Source organism: Pinus tabuliformis, chromosome 5_2 (genome assembly GCF_031772625.1).
Source record: "Pinus tabuliformis cultivar Carrire ecotype Pingquan chromosome 5_2, CPIR1, whole genome shotgun sequence".
NCBI classification, from domain to species: domain Eukaryota; kingdom Viridiplantae; phylum Streptophyta; class Pinopsida; order Pinales; family Pinaceae; genus Pinus; species Pinus tabuliformis.
This window is the reverse complement of record NC_142306.1, coordinates 41,636,173-41,647,978: the sequence shown is the minus strand read 5'-3', so window position 1 is coordinate 41,647,978 and position 11,806 is coordinate 41,636,173. Positions and strand designations below refer to the sequence as shown.

Genomic DNA, 11,806 nt, shown 5'->3' with positions numbered 1-11,806 from the left:
GGCTCATTCTGCACTAAAATAAGATTTGGGAAAAGGTCCAAGTGGCCCCATCCGATTGAAGTGGTTAATGCTAGAGAATTGCCACCAGTTCTGGTAGAGCGTTACAATGAAGCTGGAGGTGAAGGGACAGCCCTTTGTGGTATATTTCCTGAAATTCGAAGGGCCTGGGCTTCTATTGACAACTCTCTGTTTCTTTGGCGGTTTGATAAATGGGATGGATAGTGCCCAGAGTATAGTGGTGAGGAGCAACCCATTTGTGCTGTTGGTCTTGCCAAAGCTAAGCCTGGAATTTTTGTGGAAGCCATACAATATCTTTTGGTCCTAGCTACTCCAGTCGAGTTGATTTAGCTGGGCGTATGCTACAATAGTAGTGGTGATGGAATAGATCCGTATGCGGAACTGTCTTTGCAACCATTACCCGAGTATACGATACCATCCGATGGTGTAACCATGACTTGTGTGGCATGCGCAGACAATGGTCACATCTTTCTTGCTGAGCGAGATAGCCACATTTATGAATTACAGTACTCAACACGATCTGGCTGGCATAGACGTTGTCGTAAAGTTTGCCTCACAGGGGGGGCTGAGAAACCTAATGTGTTGAAGTTTGGAGCTGTCGATCCAATTGTAGAGTTGGTGATTGATAATGAGAGGTATATTTTGTATGCACGGACTTAGGAGTCTAAGATTCAAGTATTTGATCTTGGGAAAAATGGAAATGGCCCGCTTAAAAAAGTTGCTGAAGAAAGAAATTTGAGTGATCAGAGGGATGGATCACGACCAATTATGTTGCAGACAGCTGGTATTACTCTACCAAAAGTGTAATGGTTAGTGCAGTCCATTGAAAGGCTCCGATACTCTGTACAGGACTCTGTTCCATGATTTCTGCCAGCGATGGATTCTTTGGAGATTTTGTGGGATTGCGGGCGATGTGGCTCTTAGAAGACGGACTGTGAACTGTTGCCGATGCTACCATATAGCATGTGCTTGGATGTGTTAAACGCTGGGTGCAACCACGCAAACCTCTTTCAGTACAGTTGTCATCATAAGGATAGGTTTTTAGTTTAAAGTGGTTTTATTAAAATGCCAATGCAGCGTGGCAAACCGAACTTAAATCAGGGCTATCTATCACATCCAAAAATTGCGATTTGGTTTAAGATTTCCAATCCTGGTGCTATGTAGATCTGCGCTCCAGATGTTTCTCTTAATGGGTCCAAATATAGCAACCGATCTCTCACTAATGTCTTTAGTCCAGATTATATGAAGATCTGCGCTCCAGCATTTATATTTTTATTAGTCAATCAGAGGAGTTTTAGAGGGACATTGTATTATTTTAGAATAGAAAGTTGTTCTCTTTTCTAATTTTATTGTAATTGTTCAAACAGCGCCCAGATTGTGGGTCGATCTGTTGTTTTTGTTTTAGGATAGTTTATAAAAATTTGATTTGTAAAGAAGAAAGGGGGAAGAGTTTTCTGAGTGCTGGGAGCTGTTGGAGCATAGCAGAGCTTTCTTGTACAATCTTTGACATATTTTTAATGAAAATTTCACAGCTCTAACTTCTGAGATTCATGTGGTATGTTAATTTAGCATAAGTTTTCCCTTTGTCTCACATGTAAACTGTTATGTTTCATTTCATTTCACGATCATTTCTAGCTGAACAAATGAAGTGTTAAAGTGAGAATTCATGCTTGCCATGCTCCACTTTTAAGTTTGTTCAATTCAATGTTTTCTTCTGTTTAAGGAGGATTCAAAGTATTATTTGCCCTCCTTAGCTCCTTACCAGTCTTGCCATCCCATTTAAAAATCTAGATTTGATGCTAAATTCCTTGCCTACCTTGCCTCAGTCGTCAACCTGTGTTCATTATATTTCTCTGTTTGAAGCTGTGATTTTGCCCATGCAACCCAGAAAAACCCCGTCATTAAAAACCCCCAAAAAAAAAAAACTTTAAATCAACCCTCCTTATCAGTTTACTAGCCTAATATCAATGTTACCCGTTTGGTCATCTCATCTCATTGAAAATTTGCCGAGATAGACCGGAGAGAGCCTTCTCATACCCCGTAGGGCTAGCTACGAGGTGAAATGGTTTGATGTTGCCTTGAAGGTTTACCTTCTTCAGCCTAGGGTGAAATCTCAAGTGCTAACATAGTGGCGACCATACTGGGGAGAACAAACTTGTTTGTGGGTTGATGTGTTTGTTTCATAAGTCTTAGACGGAGCCTGAAGTTACGCTAGGAGCCTTCGAAAACGCTCTTGTTTTACATCAGCGTTAGTAGATAAACGCTGCTTCAGTCAATCTCCGTGAGCTTGTGAATACGACCACTTCGATTGCATTTTACCCTAGTACATGTATCAAATTCAGATCTGATGCTGATGGTGGACAGCAGTCAGACACTTATGCAGGCTGAACCATTCACCTGGCGACTCCAACTCGATCTAGACATTCCAGTGCCTGTTGATATGTTCATGCAATGGTAGGGTATGTGGCAAACCCTGCACTTTGTGAAGCTCTAGATGGCGTTAGAGAATTGTTAGTGGATATTGAAATTAATGAAGAATTTTTCAGTGACTTCTTTCAAAGTTTGAAATCTCCAGAGTTCTCCCCTGAAACTAAAGTTGCTACCTGTGAGTTAATTGTTGAAAAACTTGAAAAGGAGATTCAAGCTTTAGATGAGCAGATCCAGTCTTATGATTTCCAAGACCCTAAAAAGTTCTTGGAAATCCTTCTTCCTTCGAAACAAGCAACAACAGACTTGCCTATAGAGGTATACATTGACAATGTGCAGCTGGAAGTATGCATTGCAGAGTTGGGGCAGCCAACAGAGTCCGGTGTCCGTGATCCTATTGTGGCATACATGGGCACATTTTTCAGTTTGATTGATAAATCAGGCTGTATTTTCCGTGACCAGGGTCATTATGAGCATGAAGGGTTGCCAGCAATGACATCGGTGTCCTGGTGGAAGTTTTCTCAACCTACATCATTTTCAGGTTTACTTGAATGGTTAATATGGCATTTTAGCATTACCTGATCTATTGTTTGTACAACAGATTAGGGTAGCTTTGTAAATAAATAAGCAGCCGTGAGGGCAGCATATTGTTTTAGTTTGCTTAAAGATTGTTAAGTCGTTTTTTTAGTCATTTCAGTTTTGAAACCAAATCAGTTTGAGTTCAGTTTCAGTTGTGTTGATGATGACTCCATTGCCCAATGGATGGAGGCACTTTCTGCTCTCCCAAAGTTCTGCGGTTCTTGGCACCTCCAGGAAGTTGCAGCTGCCATCCCAAATGGAGCCGATGTTAGACTCCGTCTCATGTCAGAGATAGATTCTTATTCAAAACAGGGTTTTGAAGAAGAAATCATTAAATGTTGCTTTTCAGATTATGTAATTTGTTCTTCAGCTCTTCAACTGGCAACCGACTTTCATATTGTCTGAACCTTCAGAAACTACTTCTCCTTCTATGGGCTCTAGCATACCTTCAGTGTCTAGGGAGGGTAATGAAGTTGTAAGTGGAGTAAACAATACAACATTATCTGGAGGTATACTCTCTGCTGGATTTCATGGAAGCTTGTATACTTGTATGCATTGCATGGAGGCCGAAGAAAAGCTTGTTGTTGGCACTGGTAATGGTTACTTAAGGTTTATTGATATTAATGCTGGTTGCCAACTTCATCTATGGCGATGTGAGCCTTTGGAGACTTCATTTTCTTCTTTAATTTCTACTATTTGCTGTTCTGGACATCGAGATAACCTTGAAAGCAAGAAAGGATTTTGTTCCTTATAGAGCAAGCGCACTGGTTTTATGAAGACAATGCAATGGAGCAAAATCCATCTCTGAAGTCTCTAAGTCTAAGGGAATTCACATTTTTAATGTTTCAGAGTTGTGCAGCATTAAGACCTTATATTGCCCATATAGATAACATTTATAAAGATTTCACTTCCTACAAAGTTCGTGTGCCAGTAACTGGTGCAATAATTTTGGACAAGTCTTATGGGAGGTGCCTGCTTGTGAAAGGTTGGAAGTCGGGCAAGTTGGAGTTTCCCTCGTGGAAAGAAAGCCAAGGATGAAGAAGACCACAAGTGTGCCATCAGAGAAGTATTTGAAGAAACAGGATTTGATGTATCTAAGCTTTTGAATGTTGATGACAACATAGAAGTTATTATAGGACAGCAAAGAGTGCGCCTGTACATCATTGGTGGAGTGAAGGATGACACAGTGTTTGCACCACAAACTAAAAAGGAGATTAGTGAAATTGCTTGGCATCGATTAGATGAATTGCAACCTACAAACAATGAAGCCAATTCTCGTGGACCGAATGGAATGAAGTGTTTATGGTTGGACCATTTATTGGGAAGCTGTATATGGGAATGCATATTTGACTGAACAATGAAGCATGCCACTAAAGGAAGGGATAGCAGCGCATTGCTTTCCAGCAACATCAAAGGGCGATGGTTCACTAAAAGGGCCTAGTCTTTGTGTTTGGAAGGCTAAAACCAGTTTTACAGGGAGTGGGCCAGCTCCAGGAATTGGTTCTCTGACCGATACACCTATTTCTAATGTGCCTGTGATTGGAGCCCTTGCGATGTATGAAGGGTACATTCTTTCCATTTCAAACATATTGGAGTTCCAAAAGTGAGCTGAGGTCCGTGATTTTGGACTTGCTGTTCTGACGCATTTTTTTTGTGACTTGTGTAATTTGGATTGCACATTACCATGATTCTGAGGCATTACAGTAGTGGCTCATTCTGCACTAAAATAAGATTTGGGAAAAGGTCCAAGTGGCCCCATCCGATTGAAGTGGTTAATGCTAGAGAATTGCCACCAGTTCTGGTAGAGCATTACAATGAAGCTGGAGGTGAAGGGACAGCCCTTTGTGGTATATTTCCTGAAATTCGAAGGGCCTGGGCTTCTGTTGACAACTCTCTGTTTCTTTGGCGGTTTGATAAATGGGATGGACAGTGCCCAGAGTATAGTGGTGAGGAGCAACCCATTTGTGCTGTTGGTCTTGCCAAAGCTAAGCCTGGAATTTTTGTGGAAGCCATACAATATCTTTTGGTCCTAGCTACTCCAGTCGAGTTGATTTAGCTGGGCGTATGCTGCAGTAGTAGTGGTGATGGAATAGATCCGTATGCGGAACTGTCTTTGCAACCATTACCCGAGTATACGATACCATCCGATGGTGTAACCATGACTTGTGTGGCATGCGCAGACAATGGTCACATCTTTCTTGCTGAGCGAGATAGCCACATATATGAATTACAGTACTCAACACGATCTGGCTAGCATAGACGTTGTCGTAAAGTTTGCCTCACAGGGGGGGCTGAGCAACCTAATGTGTTCAAGTTTGGAGCTGTCGATCCAATTGTAGAGTTGGTGATTGATAATGAGAGGTATATTTTGTATGCACGGACTCAGGAGTCTAAGATTCAAGTATTTGATCTTGGGAAAAATGGAAATGGCCCGCTTAAAAAAGTTGCTGAAGAAAGAAATTTGAGTGATCAGAGGGATGGATCACGACCAATTATGTTGCAGACAGCTGGTATTACTCTACCAAAAGCATAATGGTCAGTGCAGTCCATTGAAAGGCTCCGATACTCTGTACAGGACTCTGTTCCATGATTTCTGCCAGCGATGGATTCTTTGGAGATTTTGTGGGATTGCGGGCGATGTGGCTCTTAGAAGACGGACTGTGAACTGTTGCCGATGCTACCATATAGCATGTGCTTGGATGTGTTAAACGCTGGGTGCAACCACGCAAACCTCTTTCAGTACAATTGTCATCATAAGGATATGTTTTTAGTTTAAAGTGGTTTTATTAAAATGCCAATGCAGCGTGGCAAACCGAACTTAAATCAGGGCTATCTATCACATCCAAAAATTGCGATTTGGTTTAAGATTTCCAATCCTGGTCCTATGGAGATCTGTGCTCCAGATGTATCTCTTAATGGGTCCAAATATAGCAATCGGTCTCTCACTAATGTCTTCAGTCCAGATTATATGAAGATCTGCGCTCCAGCATTTATATTTTTATTAGTCAATCAGGGGATTTTTAGAGGGACATTGTATTATTTTAGAATAGAAAGCTGTTCTCTTTTCTAATTTTATTGTAATTGTTCAAACAGCGCCCAGATTGTGGGTCGATCTGTTGTTTTTGTTTTAGGATAGTTTATAAAAATTTGATTTGTAAAGAAGAAAGGGGGAAGAGTTTTCTGAGTGCTGGGAGCTGCTGGAGAGTAGCAGAGCTTTCTTGTACAGTCTTTGACAGATTTTTAATGAAAATTTCACAGCTCTAACTTCTGAGATTCATGTGGTATGTTAATTTAGCATAAGTTTTCCCTTTGTTTCACATGTAAACTGTTATGTTTCATTTCATTTCACGATCATTTCTAGCTGAACAAATGAAGTGTTAAAGTGAGAATTCATGCCTGCCATGCTCCACTTTTAAGTTTGTTCAATTCAATGTTTTCTTCTGTTTAAGGAGGATTCAAAGTATTATTTGCCCTCCTTAGCTCCTCACCAGTCTTGCCATCCCATTTAAAAATCTAGATTTGATGCTAAATTCCTTGCCTACCTTGCCTCAGTCGTCAACCTGTGTTGTTCATTATATTTCTCTGTTTGAAGCTGTGATTTTGCCCATGCAGCCCAGAAAAACCCCGTCATTAAAAACCCAAAAAAAAAAAAAAACTTTAAATCAACCCTCCTTATCAGTTTACTAGCCTAATATCAGTGTTACCCGTTTGGTCATCTCATCTCATTGAAAATTTGCCGAGATAGACCGGAGAGAGCCTTCTCATACCCCATAGGGCTAGCTACGAGGTGAAATGGTTTGATGTTGCCTTGAAGGTTTACCTTCTTCAGCCTAGGGTGAAATCTCAAGTGCTAACAGAATGCACAGTACTATCTGAAGGTGTTGCAAATTCTCTTCCCATGTTCGACTGTAAATCAATATGTCATTAAAGAACATCAACATGAACTTGTTTAAATTCCCACGAAACATGTGGTTCATGCATGACTAGAATATCGAAGGCGCGTTGGTCATCCCAAAAGGAATAGCCAAGAACTCAAAGTTCCCATAGTGGCATCGAAATGTTGTCTTCAGGAAATCTTGGTCCCTTAAGTGAATATGATGGTACCCCGACCACAGATCAATGTTCAAGAAGAAATTAGTTCCCCTCATATCATCTATCATCGCATCTATATGGGGAATGGGATAACATTTCTTCATATTCTTCTTATTGAGGACCTTGTAACCAATGCACATCCACAAGGACCCATCCTTCTTCTTCACTAGAACAATTGATGAAGCAAAAGCTAATGTGCCCAACTGCCAATAAATCATGGATGGCCCTCTCTATGTCATCTCGATAAGTCTTGAGATGTCCAAAAGGGGAAGTGATTATGGCCTGCACCCTTGGCTCCAACTCGCTGGTGTGCTCAAGCCCTTAGTCAGGTGGTTGTTCCAGTGGTATGTCCCCAAACACCACTGGATACCTGTCAAGAATAGCCTTTATCTCTAGATGTGGTGGCTTGGGTTTTCCCCCAACCTCTGAGATCCTCAACTCCATAGCCAATTCAATGTCTCCATGTCTCAAATCAACCTCCGTCCTATGGGCCGAAATGGTGTGTAGTGGGTATGAGTGCATCCGCCAAAGCAACATAGTCTTTCCATCTTGCCCTATAGATTCCATTTCCAACTTCCTCCAGTATATTGTGACTCTGCCAAGAGTAGAGAGCCACTTGACTCAAACTACGTTGGTTTCCAGTACATCCACCACAAATGAATGATTTGTCATGGAGTAGCTCCCCATGGTCACTATCACGGTAGACAATAAGGAGTGCACTGCATGGTTCTTTCCCTGGGAACAAGAACTAAGAATCCCTCAAACTCCTCAGTTGTGATGCCCCTCGTCTGAACCAACTGAGCATCAATGAAATTGTGAGTAGCCCCACTATCCACCAGAAATGGGACACGTTGCCCCTGAATAGTGCCTCTAATCCTCATAGTAAAAAATTTACGTACACCACACGGTGATGCAAGGACCCCTCCAGTAGGAGAAAAGGAAGCTCCCCCTGATGGTGGTGGCAGTGGTGGTAATCCTCCTCCTTAAGGTGTTGCACTGTCCTCTCCAGTCATATCAAAATAGGTCTCAGCCTCTACATCGCTATCAGAGAATACCTCGATATAGTTGGCCTTTCCTACTGCACAAGCATGACCCGATGCCCATGAATCTTGATAAGTGAAGCACAGTTTCTTCCTCTTGAGGTCTCTCTGGGTCTCATCATCCAACTGCCCATGCCCCTGATTAGCTCTTGGTGGTGGAGCCCTAGCATCCTTCCCCCTCTGTTGGAAACCCTGCCTAGGGGTAATGGTTCTTGTGCCCTATGTAGGGAATCCTGTAAATCTCAGGCTCCCCCTACCACATCCTATAATGTAGTGGGCGTGTTGGACCTCACTAACCCATGCAATGGCTATGCTAGCCCATCCACAGAAATGAAGATCCTCCTAGAATCTGATAAGTCAAGCACCATCACACACAATCAAAAAAACTATAAGATGTAGGCTTCTGCGCTCCTAGTCAGCTTGAGCCTTTTTAGCTCCCCGAAATACTCCTCTTGATCCTTCCTCTCAAAACACTCCAACACTCTCCTGGTGAATCATCATAGGCAATTACTCCCACATGTCCAAATGTGGTCAATCAACAGAACAAAAATTCATGGGCGTCCCCTTCTAGATGTAACATGGAAAAATTGATTGTCAAAATTGTAGTTATTTGGTTCATTTGGAAGTAAACATCCATGTTTTCTATACATTCCTTAGTCGAGCTCTAGGAGGACCCATGGAAGGTTGGGAGAAATAACCTCTCCACAGTGCGTTACAAATCCATCCCCTAAATGTAGCCTCCTCAACTCTATCCCTTGGGCTTATTGTTTCCCTTTAACTAACATAAATCTTTGAAAATAATGGCCCTCCCAAAATCAAGCCCACAAGACTGATACTCTAGGAAATAGTCCCCATAAGGTGCCTCCTCTTGCTTTGGCTGCCCACTTACTCCAGATTGTAGGAATGGTGGATATATGGGGTGTATTATGAATCAATGGCATGTTGGCATGGAGAGATGCATGGTGATGTGAGGTGCCAGATCCTTCTCCAAAGTGGAAACCCCCTTAGACTCCCTTACCCTTTTTTCCATTGCCATTTCGTTGGTCCATCCCTTCAATGTTTCAAGACAAATCTTATATTGCCTTTAGTAGGAGTTGGGAAAACTCCTTCTCCTCCTCCCTTGTGTATCCTTCATTGTCTCCCATGTTGGTTTCTTCTACCTCTAGTTTTTTAATCACATGATCAAGGGTGTGTTGGTTTGTGTTATATTCTTTCCACGACTAGCCCACGTAGTTAACCGGCGGGTTAGAGGGTGGGCAGAGCCCCGCCTTCGTTGCGCTGATTGTGTAGCAGGGGGTGGTCACAGGGGGTTTGAGGTGTACCCATAACCCCACTTTATGGGATCTAGGGCAGCGCCCCAGAAAATTTTAGTTTTGGAACCTATGTTAGGTTGGGCAGACCCACCTATGGTTTTGTGCATGATTTTCACACATGTTTTTTGGATGCAATGGTTTTCGGTCCATGGTATTAGATGCTTTGGCATGTATAAATATCTATTGTAACATTGAAAGGAACATAATGAAAAATCAAGCTAGTAGTCCCGGTTTTGGGATGCGGGGGAAAATCCCTGTGTATATGTGTTTTATGTGTTATGCTTTGTTGTGCTCTACAACAACCCCCCATTTCATACAATTTTTATTTTTCAAAACTATAATATGAAATGGGTCCCTTTTCATATAAATTGGTATCAACTTATCATTATTCAAAAGGTCCGAAAAGAAATAAAACATTATAAACCTTTTTGATAAATCACTTAATCGGTCTTATAATAAAGAATGAATAATATTTTATTATTGCGATAAAGCGATCGCAAGATCGCATATCGCAATAAAAAAGGATGCATGACTTAAAAGACCCATTGATTTTTCCCGATGCGACAATGCACAAATGGCTATCGGATATTGGGAAGGAAAGCAACCATAACAAAAGGACCCTCTTCGCTCTGATGCGATATTGCTATCGGTGATCGGGGAATGTAGCATGCATCCATCTAAAGCCCTCGTTTAAAACACCCGATGCGAATTGGCGATATCGCTATCGGCGATCGGGGATTCCGAAAGGACACCAATATAACAACTTAAGCATTCTCTCGATCGCCGATTGTGATAAAGCTAAGCGCAGATTTCAAAAACGATTGATAAATCCGAGATATATTATGGTTATTTAGTATTAAAGGCCTTTCCCTTCCCGATAGTGATTCACTTACGCTCAAACGCCAAAACATCAAAGCCACACTTAAATGAATCATTCGGCCAATAAACAATATGATGAGCATTTAAAAGATTGACAGGTTTAAACGGCCATTTAATGAAACAGTATGGCTAAAATATCTTCAGAGATTGTATCCGCGGCCACCTTAAGTTAGATCCTCCATTATTCATTGATTAATATATCTCGTTCATATTTGGTTTGCACTATCAATTCTCTCCATTACGTTCATTTTCTCTCCTGTGCAGAGCTATTCCGAAGCATCAAATTCAAGCCAAATGGGGAAGAAATCTAAGAAAACTACAACAGCTTCTGCTTCGGCAGTTACAGGATAACACATTGCCGATCCAGGAGCAAGCAAAAAGGGACTGATATCTGACACCACATGTCTAGGACTCGGTAAAACTACTTGGCTGAGCATCTACAATCTGATTGAGGCCGAAGAGCCTAAGGTAACAACAGTGCAAGCCACAGCAGACCGACTCGAAATTCTGATGCTACTCTAAAGGATTTAGCCAACTCTTACCTTCATCGGATAGCAGCCCGAGGAAAAATTCTCCCATATACAGATGTGGTGAGATGGGCAATTGAAGAAATCCCAATCACAAATAGGACATTTTGCACCATGGACGGGAGAGTGTTTGGCTCGTTTCAACCTGATGATTTGAGGAAAATGTACCATTTGCCTGCACCGAAGAAGAAGTACAACAAAGCAATCCTGGAGAAATTTAGAAATGAAAACGACATTGAATCAGAACCCATACGGGATTGGAGGCAAAACCTAGCAAAACACAAGCATGATTCTTCGGGTAAGTACTATGTCGATTCTTTGTGTTCTCCTTGTTGTTATGTTGAAGTAATGATGTGTAGATTGTGGGGGTTACATGATTCCGCAACCTTCACTATAGAGATGGTGCCTTTAATGGAGGCAGCATGCAATAGTGAAATAATGGATTGGGGAAATATACTGTCTGATAGGTTAGCAACCGCAGTTCTTGAATTTAGAAACAAATCCCACATTACTGAAAGGTTCATTCCCCCATTTTACTATAGTGCCTACATCTTGGACACCCTGTGTTTTAATTCCGAATTTCCTGTGCTTGGGTGGAGATGGACTCCACAAGACCCCATGCCCATTCATATATACCACCAGAAGTTATGGAAAGCCCACTATAAACACCATTTATATCAAGTTTGCAATGGTTTTATGTTACCCATTCACTATGCCATTTTTGACAAACCTGCTCCGAAGATTTCCTCACAAGCGAGGATTGACTTGACAGCCATAGGAAGATGGTTCGGCGAAGAAAAATTCACCTACGTAAGAGTTTTCGGCAGGCAGGCCAAGCCTCATGTCCTCCCTTTGTATATACCCGACAAACTGTTAGCCCGAGAGGTAGCGTATTATATTACATCCGAAGGAGTTACACAGACTCTAAGGA

General features: G+C 41.7%; 1 protein-coding gene and 1 pseudogene across 1 annotated transcript in view; one reads left to right on the top strand and one right to left on the bottom strand.

Annotated features, from left to right (window-relative positions):
* The first annotated feature begins 450 nt into the window (after window positions 1–450).
* Window positions 451–4,374, top strand: LOC149157510 (mRNA-decapping enzyme subunit 2-like; annotated as a pseudogene).
* A 2,493-nt stretch (window positions 4,375–6,867) lies between these two features.
* The window catches only part of LOC149157509 (uncharacterized), a 113,181-nt gene continuing 108,242 nt past the window's right edge, over window positions 6,868–11,806 (bottom strand). Inside the window, exon 6 of the mRNA XM_089433710.1 lies at window positions 6,868–6,930. Coding sequence (XP_089289836.1) covers window positions 6,868–6,930 — 63 coding nt within the window. The remainder of the gene's footprint in view (window positions 6,931–11,806) is intronic.